This window comes from Sinohyriopsis cumingii, chromosome 11 (assembly GCF_028554795.1).
Source record: "Sinohyriopsis cumingii isolate HCF-2022 chromosome 11, ASM2855479v2, whole genome shotgun sequence".
In the NCBI taxonomy this organism is placed as follows: Eukaryota; Metazoa; Mollusca; class Bivalvia; order Unionida; family Unionidae; genus Sinohyriopsis; species Sinohyriopsis cumingii.
Window position 1 is genome coordinate 277,126 of NC_142971.1, and position 19,360 is coordinate 296,485.

General features: G+C 36.5%; 1 protein-coding gene across 1 annotated transcript in view; it reads left to right on the forward strand.

Annotated features, from left to right (window-relative positions):
* The window catches only part of LOC149787454 (synaptophysin-like), a 70,410-nt gene that overhangs the window by 42,206 nt on the left and 8,844 nt on the right, over nucleotides 1-19,360 (forward strand). The window contains exons 4-5 of the mRNA XM_089973624.1: nucleotides 6,934-7,141; nucleotides 10,905-11,105. Of these exons, the coding sequence (XP_089829750.1) occupies nucleotides 6,934-7,141; nucleotides 10,905-11,105 (409 nt within the window). The remainder of the gene's footprint in view (nucleotides 1-6,933; nucleotides 7,142-10,904; nucleotides 11,106-19,360) is intronic.

Consider the following 19,360-nt stretch of genomic DNA (forward strand, 5'->3'; position numbering starts at 1 on the left):
AGAGTTAGGGGTCCATATGACATGGTCTCCTCTGACAACACATCCATTGTAGCACATCTCTGATATTAGGGAGGTACACATACTCCTCTTTGCATGCAGGTTTGGAACCACTGGCCAACCACAGAGAATATCGCTAAGTTTACCATATTCTGGGAAAGAAGAATGTATTAGTGGAGTGTCTATTCAGAACAGGCAAAACCATCCTCACAGAATGGTCTCGTACACTGCTCCATAACATAGTCCCTTTTCATACTATGATGTAAGATTCAGGTGGACTTGCTTGTGACCAGGCTCAACAAGTGACTTCTCTTTTACATTTCTCCAGTCCCACACCAGAGAGCATGGGCAGTGGATGCAATCAGTTTTTGGTTGAATCATCTGTTTGTGTATTCCTTCCCACCATTCTCAAGTTACACAATAAGTCAGAACTTGCACTACTCATATCATTCTCATAGACCCACTGTGGTCTCAACAATTATGGTTCAATGATCTTCTAGACCAGCAGATAGATCAACCTTAGAGGAGGGATCTTCAATTGCAGAATGGGCTCCCTCCTATGCAACAGCCCTCACATTTTCCACTTAAATGCTTGGCTCATCACAAGCAATCTGTCTGCCAGAACAAGTTTTCAAGCTGGTTGCCAGCTGCATCATTCAAGCCAGGAGATACACTACATTCAAGGTCTATGATGCCAGGTGTAGAATCTTCTGTGATTGGTACAGAAGGAAACGTTGTTCGTAGCTGTCCTTATGAGTTCCATCACTGAGTTTCTTTTGTTTCTTTTCAAGAACAAAGGAGAAACCTTTCTTTTATGAAACTCAAACCTCATTAAAGTTTAAGCCGTTGATGCCAAGTGTGCCTCTTCAAATCACTCTTCAATGGAGGATGCCATGAAGGCAGCATTTTAGTGATCACAGCACAGCACAGGCATTTTTTCTCTGGGACCAATAGTTCAGCATATGTGGTTCAGAGAGATATCAACATTCAGAATCTCTCCCTCAGATGGTTAGTACATTCCATTTTTCTGTTTTTTTTATCAGTTTTAACAAATAACCAACCCACCTAACTGAAAAATCTAGCTACACAGTAGTGATGGGTTATGTATTAATGTAAATTGTTTTTCATGGTAAAACTAATTTTAATTATGTAATAATTACCTATTGCTGAATGCCCTCCTCCCACCCCACTCTGATGTCTTGATGTAGTAGTCATCTATGAAAATGATGACTGTTTTGCTTATGGGCATGTGAGTGTACAAGTTGACCATGTCTTATGGATAGTTCTCTTCTCTCTGGGAGGAAGTATTCAGATCAAACTTGTGAGGTTTATTGGCATGCACTGGCAATGGGTAAGTATTACATAATTAAAATTAGTCCTATTCCCCCTGTTAAACAATACATTTCTCTATGTTTCTATGGGAAATGGACTTTTTGAGAACAATCATAGGGAAGAGATTGCCAGTCCCTTTCTCCATGGAGACAAGATCAATGGACTAGTCATATCTCCTACCATGAGCAGAGATGGGATGATGAAGCCTTGATCAGGAAACTCCCCTTCCAGGAGGGAGATTAGATTAAAAGTAGTCCTGTTTCACTCCAAGAGCAAATACTAGATGACAGACTGTTGAATTTTTTGTGGATGCAGATGAGTTCCCAGAAGAACCCATCACATCAAGTCCCTGTCAACTGTTGGGTTAGCCTTCTCCCCACCCAGAAGGTCAGCTGACAGAAGAAGAGGTGTGTGTCACACAAATCTGTCAAATTAACAGTTTGAGCATAACTTGTTACCAAGAGTGAACATAGAGTATTCTCACTGTGCAATACTGACGTTGCAATTTTAAGGAATAGCATGTGTTTCTACAAGATACCCATGCCATGGAGAAAGCAAGTTGTCATGCATATGGTCTGTATTTTTGTCAGACAGGAGGCAAATAAGAAAATGACTTCTTGCTTGTTTTTGAAAAATGTTAGCTATGTAAAAATATAATTATTAATATGATTGTTACTGAACTATTAGTAGTAAAGCAGCTGTTTTCTTTCTTCGATGCATCCTGTGTATGATCCTGATGCAAACCAGAGTTAACAATAGCCAGCAGATGTTTGCTCAGTCTTTGGGCATGCACAGCCATGCACCAAACAGTTTGGTGGTCTAAAAATGTTTTTCACCCAAATTAATATATCAGTTAATTTACCTGCCTATTTAAGGAAAAGAAAGGATGACCAAAATGCATACCTGCTCAGTCAGCTGTTACACATGTACACACTTGTGTACCAAGCTATGACACTGTTGAAGTAAGTTTTATTATCTGAATTGTCATGAGAGTTTGGGTCTGTTTCCACATGCATGTACACCCCCTGCCCATCTTGCCTGAGTTAACTCCATAAAATTAAATATAACCCCACAATATGTCTTGCATTTAAATTTTGCTGTAATCAGATAGCTATACCCATATGCTTAAAATCTGACTTGGTCCTCTTTTACCCCTATAGTCTATTGTCTGATGTCTGTCCATCCATTAGAACAAGTTTGTTATTGCATGTCCACCAGAACAACTTGAAGGGTTGCCTTGCAACTTTACACACACATTCATCCCATGGTCTGTATGGTCCTAAATGAAAATGGTGCTGCTTAGACATCCAGTTTGGTTGCCACAGTGGCCACCTTCAGAATCGTTATTGCTACTCCTTAATTGGATGATCATATCAACATGGGGTTTTCCCAGAAAGGTTTCTTGTGTCCGTAATGAAAATGGTGCTGCACTGACATCCAGTATGGCTGCCATGGCAGCTATCTTGAAAAGCTTGTTATTGCTTCCTCAAGAATGGAATGTTATCAACATTGGGTTTTCACTACAAGACTTTTTAGCGGGTGCTAAATGAAAATGTTAATTTCACTCCTGTATGGATGGTCATTTTAGCAGAAGGTTTTACTAGAAGACTTAACGTTCCGATGGCCAAATGGATAAAGCGTCCGCCACAGATGCAGAAGGTTGTGGGTTCAATCCCCAGCCGAGTCCTACCAAAGACTTATAAAAGTGGTACTAACAGCTGTCTTGCTTGGCACTCAGCATTAAGAGGTTAGTGTTAGGACTGGTTAGCCTGGTGTCAGGATAATGTGACTGGGAGGACATCATGCTACATGTCTGTGGCATGATGCCCCAGTGCTAAACATCACTATAAACTGCCACACTGCAGACATTGTAGCAATATCACTAAAAAATTGTTAATGCTATGTTAAAAATCCAAATCACACACACGCACACATTACTAGAAGACTTCTCAATGTGTCCTGTTGGTCCTAAATGAAAATGGTGCCAATCTGAAGTCCAATATGGCCACCGTGACAGCCATCTTGAAAATCTTGTTACTGCTAGAACTGAATGGATGGTCATATCAACATGGGGTTTTCACTAAGGTGGCACAATACAGATATTAAGTTACAGATGAAGTTGTTTGCATTTGCAACATGCATAGTGGAAAGAATGTTGGCATACCTCGATGCTAGTGTTGTGTATTGTGGCTGAAAAATCTTGCATATTGTACTTGTGGAAATTGTATGTGTTCGGAGCAGACATTTAACCAAAATGGCTGCTGCTATGTGCTCAACAAATCAGTCTGAACTAGTCCAAGTAACACGAACTTTAGCATTTACTAAAATGGGAAAAAAACAAATTTTGCCAGATTAGTCAATACCAGTTGCTGAAAAGTGCAGTGAATGAAAAATTAAAATATATTTTTTTACAGTTTACCTTTGAAGTTTAGGAAGTGAACGTGACTGAGCAAAGCTTGCAGTTGTTTTATATCTGCACATATGAAGTAAAGCCTAGCTATATTATGTATAACCCAAATTACACCCATCAGTCATACACCAAAATGAGGGGAATTTCATCTTACAGTAACTTATTCCACTCTGCTGTTTTTTTTTAAAATGAAAATTATTGACAGAAGCAAACCTTTTACTTTGGAGATAAGTAGCACCTGATTGATGGGAATTTCATGTAAAATTTGATGGTTAAGTATTATTTGAGCTGGCCCCCAATCTAGACTTTACAAATATTATTAAACATTTGTTCTTGTCGCTAATATTTTTTTTTTTAAATTTCAGCCAATGTTCTAAAGGTCTGACATATGGCACTGACACACTGCAACAGTTTATTTCAAAAACATTGTAGGCAGGACTGATGTAATGACTGCAGTACAGACCCAGGAGCAATAGTTCAATTATACAGTTCTAGGGGACAAGTTGACACACCTTTTGTTTTTATGCTTTGTGGCTATAGTGTTTAAGCCATTGAGAAAACATAGTGATCAAACAAATGCTTGGGGTAATTACGGACAACTTGTGTCCAATGTCCGATGTGTCAAGTTAGCAAACAATGATCAGACAGTCTTGAGCTCCTTTATTGGGCATGTCTGGCAAATGTAATTTTTAAGATATATATCCATCCTTACCACTTCATAAATTCTCATCATATTTTGCAGCAACCATTAAGAATCTAAGGAATTCATTATTCCACAACACGCTCGCTCTGTTGACCTGGTGGTATAGATCAGTGACAGAAAATTTGCATGAATGTTAAAGTTTTTCATTTCTGTATATTTTCTAAAAACCTTTATGATCCTCATTGTACTTTGGGCAGATCATTGTAACTTAAAGCCAAACAGTAATTTTGCATCACACCCACACCCAGACAGTTGTTTTCATTTGCATATACATGTACTACCTTAGCTTGTTGTGGCTGAAAGATGTAATTTTTCATCATGAGGATGTATCCTTCTTCCAGCTCATGATAGACACTAGTGGGGTTTATTGGAAAAAAGAACAAGTGTGTAGCTTTACATTACTGTGAAGTATTGTTAACATTCTGTGCACATATACATCTGAAAGAAAAGAAAAAAAACATCCAATTTTGAGACCAGATTTTCTTTACTCAAAATAGCTGTGGTCCAGGCCATGAATTTTTGTCTGGATTTTAGACTTCCTTGGGCTCAATCTTATAAAGCAAACCTGGTAAAACTTCACATTGACATGCAGATCTTCGCAAATCTTAGGGTAAGATGGCAATTTGGTGCAAAAGAGTACAAGTGGGAAAACATCATGGGTCCAAAAGCCCTCCCACCCCTCAATTAAAAAAAATCTTGTTGAAATTTCGCTCATTTGGTCATGCAAGGGTCTAATAAAAACAATCCAAAACAACAACTTTTGCATATCTAAGCAACTATTTAATATGAAAGAACAAGAAAATATTTTTCTTCTACCCCCATCTTAGGTGAAAATGAAATTAACCTCATGGACTTAATTAGTTAACATACTAGAAAAAATGTTACCAATGTCACAAATTTCAATATTTCTTGCTTATTTCTTCACTTCTGAATTAAAGGTGTTAAAAAGTTGCAATAAAATGAATTTTGAGACCAGATTTTATTTATTCAAATCATATAGTTTCATGGCTGGAGGTTTTGTCCAGATTTTAGACTTGTAACACAGCATGATAAATTTCACTGACATCAATAAATTTGTTAAAATGGAACTTACCAAATTTTACACCGAGAGATGAAACTCTGCTGATGCTAGTGTAACATATGGATTTGGGGTAAAAGGGAACCAGCAGGCGAAAATCATGGATCCAATAAGTAAACAAAACCAAAACCAAAAGGCCAAAATTTTACCCTTGGCTCATGTTAGCATAATAGCTGCATCAAAACAACTTCTATTTCAATGAACTTTTCGTACTGTAAGGGACTGCATGAGATTACACATAGGTCATGTGACTGGTGAGTATGCATGTTCCAAGTGATTGTCATTTTGTAGTTTTAGCTACTTACAATTTTTTTTGTAGCTTTTCTATTAGTTCATTGTGTCCCCTTACATTTATAAACACCTGTATAAAGAACTGATTCAGGTTAGTACTGTTTATTTTATTTTGCAACATCTGTGGGCCCAATAGCTGCTTCAAAACAACTTCTTTTATATAACATATCTAAAGCAACTCATCTATTGGTATGAAAGTCTTCCTGTATCAAACATCCTAGTATTCACTTGGAAATGAGAAGAAAACTTTTTTCTACCTGCATCTTAAGTGAAAAATAACCTCTTGACTTCTATGAGTTAATACCCTGAAGGATTTTGCTCATAAAAGGGATGAGTCTAAATAAGGCCAAGACATTTAATTCAGCAAAATTGTCTCTGAACTGTATGACCATGGGATCAATATCATGCATTTTACAACAATGCTTCAGTTGTGGCTCAACATGCTTGAGGCTCTGGCCTTTTTGTTAAATTACTAAAGCAAATTTCATTTCAACTGATCTTTTTTTTAATGGTTATAATTAAGAGTCAAGGATACACCATAAATAATCCAGATCTTTAAAAGAACTTGTATTAGTGTAAAACAATGCTGATTAAGACATTTTGCAGAAATATTCATCATACTTCTAGTCTTGGGTGCTGTATTTATAAATATAATTACCAAAATAAGACGTTGAAGTTTGTGTCCATTTATATTCACATGCAGATTACATGGACCCCTTGCTTTACAGGTCATACCATAGAGGTGAGAATTTAAATTGTGACATACTGAATATACTTGCTGATAAGTCAAGTCCAACTGGAAGCAACATAGACCCTATTCTGCCATCACATAATGCACTAGCAGATAAGGGTCTACAAGTATGTTGTTTGTTCTACTGTTTACTGCTAAACAAACTGCATAGACAAAAGTCTGCCAGCATATTATGCAATGTCAGATCTGGGTCTGCATTTTGCAGTTGGACTTTACTTACAAATAAGTACATATGATGCACAGGAAAATATTCAAAAAATAATTATTTTTTTTTTATTCTATGCAGAAATTCAGCCAGTTAGATGAAATTTCTCTTCAAAATGTATGTAAGTGTCTGATTTGATTACATTTTTGTATTTTTTTCCTTGCAGCCTGGAAACAATTGAACCATGGAGTATTACATGTAATACAAGTACAGACATAGATACTAAGTCGTTTACCCTTCTCCAGGGATCCAAGCCAGCAGCAGAGTTCTTTGTATTTGTTGGTGTGATTGTTTTCCTATATTGTCTTGCAGCACTTGTCGTGTACATCTTCTTTGATAATATTTACCGAAGGAGTAACGCTTTCACTATTGCAGTAAGTGACACGTCTTTTACCATTGTGGGCAGGAAGAAATATGTATTAACTTATTATTATAAGTATAATTATAATATGTATTAACTTATGATTATAAGTATAATTATAATATGTATTAACTTATGATTATAAGTATAATTATAATATGTATTAACTTATGATTATAAGTATAATTATAATATGTATTAACTTATGATTATAAGTATAATTATAATATGTATTAACTTATGATTATAAGTATAATTATAATATGTATTAACTTATGATTATAAGTATAATTATAATATGTATTAACTTATGATTATAAGTATAATTATAATATGTATTACTTATGATTATAAGTATAATTATAATATGTATTACTTATGATTATAAGTATAATTATAATATGTATTAACTTATGATTATAAGTATAATTATAATATGTATTAACTTATGATTATAAGTATAATTATAATATATATTAACTTATGATTATAAGTATAATTATAATATGTATTAACTTATGATTATAAGTATAATTATAATATATATTAACTTATGATTATATATGATAAGCCACATGCATGTCAAGTGAAGCTTAACTGTAAAGGTGGAAAATCAGTGTTGGGATTAAATTGATAATTCAGTCAAATGTGTTTAGCAGACACCTCTAGAAAATTAACCTTTCAAGACAGAAGACTGTTTAATGGAGGTTGATTTATTCTGTTATTCTATGCAAGGAATCAAAACAAGAGTCTGTTTAATAGAGGTTGATTCCCTCAGTTATTCTATGCAAGGGATCAAAACAAGAGTCTGTTTAATAGAGGTTGATTCATAAAGTAATTCTATGCAAGGGATCAAAACAAGAGTCTGTTTAATAGAGGTTGATTCCCTCAGTTATTCTGTGCAAGGGATCAAAACAAGAGTCTGTTTAATAGAGGTTGATTCATAAAGTAATTCTGTGCAAGGGATCGAAACAATAGTCTGTTTAATAGAGGTTGATTCATAAAGTAATTTTGTGCAAGGGATCAAAACAAGAGTCTGTTTAATAGAGGTTGATTCCCTCAGTTATTCTATGCAAGGGATCAAAACAAGAGTCTGTTTAATAGAGGTTGATTCATAAAGTAATTCTGTGCAAGGGATCAAAACAAGAGTCTGTTTAATAGAGGTTGATTCCCTCAGTTATTCTATGCAAGGGATCAAAACAAGAGTCTGTTTAATAGAGGTTGATTCATAAAGTAATTCTGTGCAAGGGATCAAAACAAGAGTCTGTTTAATAGAGGTTGATTCATAAAGTAATTCTATGCAAGGGATCAAAACAAGAGTCTGTTTAATAGAGGTTGATTCATAAAGTAATTCTATGCAAGGGATCAAAACAAGAGTCTGTTTAATAGAGGTTGATTCATAAAGTAATTCTGTGCAAGGGATCAAAAATAGAGTCTGTTTAATAGAGGTTGATTCCCTCAGTTATTCTATGCAAGGGATCATGAAATGTTGGCTTTTAAAACAGATCATTGTGTAATACAGATGACATTTAAACTTGGTTTCACTATTTGATTTTTACCTCCACTATTCATAGACCAGAAGAGCTAAAGGGATTGTCAGTCAACATCCATATGTCCTTTCGGACAGGTTTGTTATTGTTTTTTTCCCTAAATTTTCATGGAGGATAGCCATAAAAACACAAATACACACACATGAAAATGGTGCCTCCCTTGTTCTCATTACTGCTTCTGAATTGATGGTCATATCATCATGGGGTTTTCACTAAAAGACATTTTAATGTCCTGTTGGTCCCAAATGAAAATGGTGCCTATTTAATGGCCAATATGGTCACCATGGCAGCCGTCTAGAAAATCTTGTTATTACTACTTATAAACAGAAAATCATTCTGACGTGATTTTTGCCAGGACACTTATGTTGTCTAGTTTGTCCTAAATGAAAATGGTGCCAAATTAATGTCTGATATAATGGCCATCTTGAAAATCTTATTATTGCAACTCCTTTTGAATGGATGGTCTTATCAGCATGGGGATTTCATTCAAAGACTTCTGTATGACATCTGGTTGATCCTAAATGAAAATGGTACCAATCTGAAGTCCAATATAGCCACCACAGTGACCATCCTGAAACTCTTGTTATCATTACAGTCATATTGACATGGGTTTTTTATCAGAGGACTTGTGATATCTGGTTGGTCCTAAGTTAGAATGGTACTACTCACATATCCAGTATGGCTGTCACAGCTGTTATCTTTTGACTGTTGTTATGACTACTCCTGACAGGATGGTCACATCAAGATGAGTTTTTTGTTCAAACATTCTTATAGTGTCAAGTTGGTCCTAAATGAAAATAATGCACTGCCATTTCACTTCTGACTGTTTGAGTCTTGGGCTGTGCTTATGTAAGAAAGCTTGCCAGTGATTTCCCATCGGTGAGTGGTTCTTTCCTTGGTTTTCCTGGATTCTTCCTCCACCATTTATACTCACCACCATGTATATATATAGCTATTATGTGCTGAAAAAATGGTGTTAATCCCAAAACAACTATATGCAAATTATGTTCATCTGATGTCCAGTGTGGCAGCCATCTTGAAAACTGCTACTACTCCTGAATGGGAAGTCCTGTCAGCATGGGATTTTCACTAGATTTCTTATGATGTGTAGTTGGTCCTAAATGTTAAATGATGCAGACTTTACATCCAATATGGTTGCCACAGCTTCTCTGTTGAAAACCTTATCACTCAAGGATGGTTTTAGCACTCAGCAGCTTAAAATAAGAAATGGTCTTATTTTAAATTTTATTTTAAATTCATGGAAATTCTTTTAATCCAGTAGAGTGTCAGTCCTATCAGGGAACTCTTGTTTGGTTCTACCAGACATAAACCAGAAGAGCTTATGGGCTTGCATATTGTCAATCATCCATCACCTGTCCATCCATTAGCAGAAGTTTTGTTACAGCTACTCCTAAACTACTGAAAGGATTGCTATGAAATTTAAGACAGATTGGGTCCTAAATGAAAATGATGCTGATCTAAAATTGAATATAGCCACCATGGTTGCCATCTTGAAATTCTGTTATTTGTTCTCTTCTTGGATGGATAGTCATATCAGGCATGAGGTTTTCACCAGAAGACTTATGGTTGATCCTAAATGAAAATTATCCTAGTTTGAAACCCAGTGTGACCACCATGGTGGCCATCTTAAAAAAAATCTTATCTCTACTCCTAATTGGATGCTTATATGGAAATGGGGTTTTCATCTAGTTGGCTCTAACTGAAACATCCAGTATGGCTGCTACCATGACCATCTTGAATATCTTATTATTGCTATTTCTAAAAGGAGGGTAATGTCAAAGTGGAGTTTTCACCAAAAGACACAAATATGTATAGCTAGTCCTGAAGGAAAATTCTGCCAATTGTTATGTTATGGCCACATTATGACCATGTTGGAAATACAATATTTTAATGCAAATATGTCAGATGGTTTCAATGTGCAGCAATTAAAAAGAAGAAATTGTCTTATATTGGATAAATGGGAATTCATTTTGGCAGTAGAGCTTCAGTCCATTCAGTAGACTCCTGTTTTCTAAATAGTCTTAATTTTCTTCAGATAAACTATGTCCCATCCCCTCCACACCGTACTTGGCTGGCTACCTTCTTTTCCTAGAGGTAATGGGCCATAGGGCCGAAATTTAGAAGAAGAAAAAAAACATAGATGCAATGCTGTGTAAATGAAAAAGAAGATTGTGTTTAAAACTCTGTATTTTTTTTCTTTTTCAGGATTTTATTGTATCTGTAATCATAGTTCTCTTGTGGCTAATTTCCTCATCGGCTTGGGCACAGGGTGTTTCTGATGTCAAGTACTACACTGATCTAAAGAGCTGTGGGGTTTTTGATAGAATGGAAAAATTTTGTGCTGGGACCACACTCACTTCCCAAGAGACTGTTGTTCCAAACTTTGCAAGCTTGAATGTGTCTATTGTAAGTTTAATGATATACCATGCTTGAGATCAGTGATTTGCAGTAGGAAGTTCTAGAAAGTATAATCTCATTTATTTGAGAAGTTAACATTTTCCCCTTAATTCCAGGAAAATAAAACAAGACATTGTACCATTATAGTGATGCTCTTAGTCCATAAACTTTTTCCATGGTCCGTCCATCTGTCGGCACAAGTTTGTTATCGCTATTCATAAGTTACTAGGAGGATGTCCATGAAACCTAACGTGCATTGTCTAGTTCTGAATGAAAATGGTGCTGCTTGGACATCCAATATGGCCACCACAGTAGCCATCTTGAAAATCTTGTTATTGCTACTTTTGAATGGTCATGTAAACATGGGGTTTTCACTAAAAGACTGCTTATGATGTCTAGTAGGTCTTAAATGAAAATGGTTGCTAATCTGAAGGCCAATATGGCCACTTTGGTAGCCGTCTTGAAAATCTTTTCACTACTACCTCTGAGTGAAGGATCATATTAACATGGGATTTTCACCAGTGGACTTTTTATGATGCCAGGTTGGTCTGAAATGAAAATATGGTTGCCATGACAGCTGTCTTAAAAATAATGTTGTCACTGCATTCCCTGAATAGATGATTATTATGATATGGAATTTAACCAAAAGACTTTAATGATATTTTATTTATTCAAAATGAAAATGGTGCCATGCTGACATCCATTAATTACACCACGATGATATTGATATCATTGAAGAATATCAGAGGTGGTTTCATTAACAGTTAAAAGGAAGAAATTGTCTTATCTTGAATTCCTGGAAATTCTTTTTACCCAGCAGAGTATGAGTTCCTTCTAGGGACTTTTTAATTTCAGAGCCATTGTAGCACAGTGATCAGCTTGTCAGATTTGCAACTGAAAGGGTGCAGACTTGAATCTCATCTGATCAGCCTCGTAGGGCTACTGTGGTGTGTCCTTGGGAAAGGTACTTTTCTCCAACTGCCAGAGCACTAAAAAACATACTTGTGCAACCAGTCTTCTTTATATGTAAAAGAAAAATCCAGCAAATTATCATGTAAATATTCTTTATTTGCAAGGAAGGAAATGATGCAGCCTAGTTTACCTAGCTCACATCTGACTAGCATTGAACATGTCAGGTCCATCAGAACATAATAGAGATAAGTTTTTTCCAGACAAGATTTTTGGGCAACAATGCAATAAATAGATGATCATGAGGTTTCTGTTGAGGTTGTAGCTATGTGATATTAAATCACATTATGTTAGGAGAATTAGTGTGCTACCTGGTTAATCCAACCCTAGTAAAGGATGAAAATCATCTTTTTCTGTCGATCTCATACAGACAGAGGGCAATAACTCTTGCCCATCATCTCCCTTTGCAACCACCAGGTGTTGCTAGTTTTTAGCTTCACTTCTGTGCTGATAACATGGTACATTTGACCTCCAACAATCCAAGCCATTGTAGTGTCCAAATTGGACATCTAACCTTAATTTTGGATTTATTGTGTTGGACAATCATTCTTCTGCAGGTTGTATACATTATTTTTACAATTTCTGCCAAATTTTGGTGACTTGTAATCTTTATGTATTTACCTATTTAAAACCGCTTTACAGCAAGCTGTCGTGGACCTCATTTTGTCATTTACAAATTGTGCGACACTCATTTTGCTTACTCAGTTAGTAATGGAGATTGTGTAGCAAATTAGGTAAATGCTGAATTGCTAATGTATGCTTTGTTTTCTTTTCTTGTGTAATTTTAGTAGAAATAAACTATATGCAATACATAAGTTCAAAGCATAATCCAGAAGGCATACAAAACATGACACTATTTCAATTACTCCATTAATAACAGGGGATATATTAGCGAATTATTGACATTCTGAATTACTAATTTGTTTTCTCTTGTTTCAGTAGAAATGTCAACCAAATACATGAAATGCAAACGTTCAGAGCAAAGGAAGTCGGCCATGAATTCTGTTTGTATACACTAAGTGTATATTGTCTATGACATGCAGAGTGTGTGTAATATATGGTCAGGACCATATTCTATACCACCACCATCCTGGCCAACCACATGCTAGGCAAACCAACCAACTTCCAAATGTTCACTACCTATCCACATGGGAGAGTGAGTGACATTTTCAAAAAGGATGGAATTAAGTCATCAGTGCCATATGATATGGCTTATCCAGATCTGCAAATGGAACCATGCCAGGACTCCACACACGTTGAGTGCGATGAAGCTCCTAAAAATCAGCTGTACCTAGATCCAACCATTCTGTGGACTGAATTTTGCCTCATTGGTGTTAACTTCACAAGCCACTCCACCGCTTCCTGCTACTCAAAACTATAAAGTTAAGCATCGGTACATTTCGACCTGGAGGAAGAGATGCAGTCATTTTGACTCCTTCCCCAATAGGCAAGGAAGAAGATAGTGACTGTGTGTCAGGTAGTATTGCTGACTTGGGGAATTATAAGTATTTCTTGTCAGGAAACCAAGTGCCAACAACATTCTCAGCTCACTGGTACAAAACTCAGATGTATTCAGTACTGATCTCCAAGCCCTTGAACAAAAAAGAAAGAATTAAAAAAATCTAGCAGCAGGTTAGATGTCCACTCCACTGTTTTTAAAGTGGACAAATGTGTTCCATGCCACATCAAAGCTAGTCTGGAACATAGTCATTACATCTTTTAATGTTAGACTTAAAGGCCAATGTGTTAACTGCTTCTGCCAACTTTGACCTGATGTTACGTTCCTCGTGTCTGCAGTCCATGTCACTCCAGCCACATCATACTCTGGCTTTACAGGTGACCCTGTTTGGGTCACTGTTAGCTTTTGGAGGTCTCACCTCTGTCTGCGTCAGTTCGAGTCTAGGATTTGGCCAATGTGGGTATGTGAGAAAGCTTGCGAGTAGCTTCTCGTGGGTCGGTGGTTCTTCCTGGGGTTTTCCCAGGTTCTTCCTCCACCATTAATACTGGCCGCCATGCATAGCCTATCGTGTGCTGAAAAATGGCGTTAAACCCCACAACAACAACCTTTTGGAGGAAAAACTGAACAAGTTCAGAGGCAGGCAGCTCAGGTACTTCCCCTCCAACTCTCTACTCAAGCCATACATGCGTTTTGAAACGATCATCCCCCACCACTCTCTAGAGACAATTAGTGGATCAGGGACAAGTGATCTTTTCAGTCAAATGTGCAATATAGATCCAAGCCCAATGCCAGGAGACAACAGTCTAACCACGCTATGGGGCAACCATACAGGAGTGGCAAGAAATCAAGTTTATCCACCTTCAAACCTCCTAACTCTAGACATTGACTTACCCTTCCCACCACCAGCAGACAGCCTACTTGTGGGCAACCACCTCCTTCAATTTCAGGCTCTCTGGATCTCCCTATTCCCTCAGACCAATTGGATGTTCCAGTTCTTTTTGATGGAGCCCCTCAAGTTCATTTCAGAGAGGCTTCGGATTTAATTTATCCTACCCTCCCCTTTCCTCCTCTCCTCTTTTTACTGACATACCTTCAGATCAGGAGAGAGATGCCTTTCTACAACAGAAGATACAGTTACTCATTGAAAAACAGGTGGTGGAGAATGCGTAGAGACCACAATCTCCAGGTTTTATTCAAGGCTGTTTTTTGTTTGGAAAGCGAATGACATGTTAAGGTCAATCATCAACCTGAGTCGCCTCAGCCAATTCATTTCACCACAGAAATTCAAGATGGAGACGGCAAGGTCCAGCCATCTCTCCATCTGACAGGTTGAGATGATGTAAGTCTCAATCTCAAAGATGCATAGTTTCACGTCCCTATCCACCCTTCAACATGGAAAGTTCTCCATTTTGCTTATGGCAACACATTTTATTGGTTCAAAGTCCTACCTTTTGGCCTCAACGTCAGCCCTTGGGTTTTTACCAGAGTTATTGATTGCATTGTCTCCAAGTTCTGAGCAACATCATCTGCAATGATGGCAGCATACCTAGGCAACATCCTTCACAAACACATGTTCTATTCTACTTTAAGGCAGAAACAATCCTCTCCTGTTGTAAGATCTAGGCCTTTGAACTTGAAAAGTCTGACTTATGTCCTTCCCCGCTTTTTGTCCACCTGGGTATGGGGTTTATCACCTGGGTATGGGGTTTATCACCTACCTGAATCTGATATGGCTTCTACATGTTCGCATAATCAGGATCGTCAAACTCATTTTGATTCTGTGTCCAACAGGACTTGGAATCCAGTGAGAGAGTTCTTGCAACTCCTCGGGTTATTTAATGCGGCAGCTGGCTTGATTCTGCTCAGCCGTTATTTTATGCACCCCTTACAGATGACATTGCTAGCACAATGGCATCCCTTTTCAAGTCCCTGTTATCAGATAGTCATGATCATATCCAAGATATGATCATTCCTGCGTCAGTGTGGCAACTCAGGATCCCATTAGAGAAGTCCCAAGTGGAAACACCTGTATGTACTGGCGCCATTATGTACAGTTGGGGTGCCCACCTGTTGCCGACTTCACTACTGTCAGTGGCAAGTGAGAGCCAAGGGAGTGGCCTCCACACATCAACCTATAAGAAGTGAAGGCTGTTGTCAATGCCTTTCACTTCTGGAAGGATCGACTCTGGCAAAACGGTCCTCATTATGTCTGAAAAGTCTGCAGTGGTCACCTACCTCCTCTACATTGGTGCAGCAATCTCAATATCAATGTACAAATCAGACATTTTCCTGACGGACTCAGTTTCTTGGCCTACATTCTATCTAGGAAAGGTGAGACAGACTGCATTGAAAGTAAGTTAAAATTTTTTAAAGCATATTGTTTTTGCTTACTTTCAATTTTATACTTTTTAAAATGGTATTTAACTTTGAAAACTTTATATGAAAACCTTGTCCTGTGAAGCCAGATTGACCAATATCACCACATTTTCTAAACATGATACACCATTGACTAAATGAATTTCTAGTTCTACACAACAGGATTGTCTGATAGGGCTTCTGGATAAAAAAAGTTAGACACAGGGTAGGCATATAATGTGCCGTTCACTTCGTTCTTGTCAATACAGTTAAAATGTAAACCTTGACAGAAATCCACAGAAATAGGAGAGGACTTAGTAATGAAATATTGTTCAGGTTGTTTATTTGAGAACACTCCTTTTTCTGAAACCTTTTGGTACATCTGTGGAAGATGCAGTGAAAATCAGTTCATAGTTGCCACTCTGCATTTATAAATTTTGAGTTTTATCTTGAAGAATTGTAAAGTTCATTAATCAGTCAATTGCTTTTTAAAACATACTAAGCCAGCTCCTACAAGCTTATTTTCATCAGTTTTTTCAACCACTTATCTACACTGCATATCCTAAATCATTTTTGATTTTGTTGGAAAAGGTTGTTGTTACATGAATAAATACATTAGACAATATAATCTATGTTAGTTGAGGGTCATCAGGCCCTCTTCATTCCCCACTGACCTTTGACATATGTGGTTTCCTGAAACTGCAAAATTCTCTTGCAACTGAGAGAGTTACCACCATAGCAAAGTAAAGCAGCTTACCAGTGAGGGATATAGTTACACGTTAGACATCCAGTATGACGATTTCCTTACTGTCCACATGCCTTGACTTAATAAAGAAAACAAATGTGTGGTAATCGTATATTGGAGAAACAGATATATGAAATGTATCATTGATGGAAACTCTGATGATTACTCCCAACTTTTTTCCTACACACAAGGTAATAGAAGGAGCAGTCAGATTGGAAGTTTCTTTCAGGTGCATCCATTCAGATAGTGAAGCAGTATATACTGTTTGCTACATATGCCAAGGGTTGATATGAAACGAAGTGAATTGACAACCTTTGACTAGCAAAGATGTTCATTCAATTGTTTTTCTATTTGGAAAGGATAGGTAAAACTGAGATGATTATAAAATTATTAAGATCAATCATAGATCCATTTTTATGAATTAAAATTAATTTATCTACCTTAAATTAGTGGATGAAAGTTTTAATACTTATACAGAGATGGTCCTAGCTTTTAAAAAGATGTTGCCCACAAAATCGCCAACCTCAATATTTTGTTGCCATGTTTCAAAAATTGTCGCCAGAACAAGTAGTGAATATTTTTGCAAGTCTATTAATATAATGGGCAATTTAAATTGAAAAAGATGGGATAGTTATTACTTTATAGACAAAAAGCAATGCAGCTTTAATATTACAAAATTTGCACTGCTTCCATGGTCTTTGCATCCTGCATCACCATTAGTGCATAGGTATGGATGTTGTCACTTGAAATAAGTGTATTATAAAATATAAAGTTTCTACTTTCATGACATCTACAGTTTCTCTCTCATTTTTGTAACAGAAACATCTAGTATTTAGCAAATCTATATTATGTATATTATTTTCCAAATAATAGTTTTGTAAGGAACTTTAGTTAATGACATTTTAATACCTAAACCCTATGCTCATACTTTGCAATGTAAGATAGTGAGTTATAATGCAACCATCAATTTCATGCATTCCGGAAATAAATGCTGCCCCCCTTTTTATGGCTAGTCTCACAAAGTACATCTCCATCAACCAAGAGTTCTGAAATTTATTTTTGCCATACTTGACATGCTTTGCTTATAGTGAATTGCTTCCTAAATCCCAAGAATAATTAATTGAACATTGTAGATTTTTTCTCAACAAACTAACTAAGATCTCCATTCCCACCAATGAAACTTTTATGAGCCAACACCTGACAGTAACGTACCATATATATACACATTAATTACCAGCATTAAATTAAAAGAAGGAATGAGGAAACATCACAGAGCATATTTGCCCCCAAAAAACTAATTTGGAATAAATATCTTACTTAGTAAGCAGTGCTGTTTGCATATATGAGTTAACAATAAGGAAATAAGGTGGGATATAAAATGTGTGAAATAGTTATCACATGTACAGTAGCTTGAGACCACATTTGAACTGTTAACATAAATTCATACCTGTTTTAGGCAGTGTTAGTTATAACAAAAAATAGCGTTTATTTGTTAGTCAATTGCTAGTGCTTTCACTCACTGTAAAACATGCGGTTTCTTTGAAGTATGTTGAAGAGGCTTGAATCTGACCTTTAGCTATTGCGCAGTTTGGGCATAGCTGACCAGAATATGAAATGGGAGCATGTGGTGGTGGGGGGAATAAAGCACTCCACAGTGAGAAACGGCATGTCCTTTGAGAATTTCACGTGTATTGGACTTGAAAAATTGGTGAATATTTAGTGAAAACGATGCTTAAATATGCCACAAAGAAACTTCCCAATGGTTTTCCCCATCTGCATGTTTTCGGATTCAATCTCCCAACTTGGTGTTTGAAAAGATTTACTTTTTGCATGACATGGTAGATTAACTATATGGTATTACTAAATTTATTCAATGGCTATTTCATTCTTTGGAATTCTTTCTGTACATTTGAAACTTCAGCGCAGAAACTTAACGCGGAAGGGGCATTTTTCTTTGGAATGTATTCGGATTTCTTGGAACTATTGGAATTGAAAGGACTTTTAGGAAATAAGAATTTATTCATCATGCAGTAAGTTAATTTAATTCTTTCACTCCAGTATTTTGAGAAATAAATTATGTTCAATTATACAGAACTTGTTTGTTTTGCTATTTCTTGCTGCATAGTTTAAGTCCCTGGATTTGTAACATGGGATTGATGGCAAAAGTAAAAGATCAATGAGCAAAAATAACATATTACTTATCATGTTTGGTGACACACTCCTTCTTCAAAATATCACAACCAGTTGTTAATCAATTGATGACTTATGCCTTGATACATGTATCAGAGAAGATCTGCTTTAACTTTGTATCACATCTCAGCCACGGACGCCGAAGTTTCCAGCCGACAAGAAATTTTTGGGAACTTTTTACCCATTCATCATGATGTGGTATTGCACTTGAATCATTACTACCATCACTACATGTAGATGATGTTGGACTGTCGGGTATAACATCAAGTTCAGTGACTGTCGTCTGATAAATTTGCACTAAATCCAAATGCTGTTAATTTTGTTAACTTCCTCTTTTAGGATGAGATGATGAACATGCAACGTCTAACTTACGTTTACCCATGATAAAGTTGCACTGTTGACAGTATATAATTCTGATTGAGATTTTTTCAATTTGCTTTGTATTTATATACAGCAATCAGTACTTCAGAGGTAATCATTTTTCTTTGAAGTTTCAGCAAAACTATTTTATTGGTACATTTTTTAAAAAACCAGTAGGATTCGCCA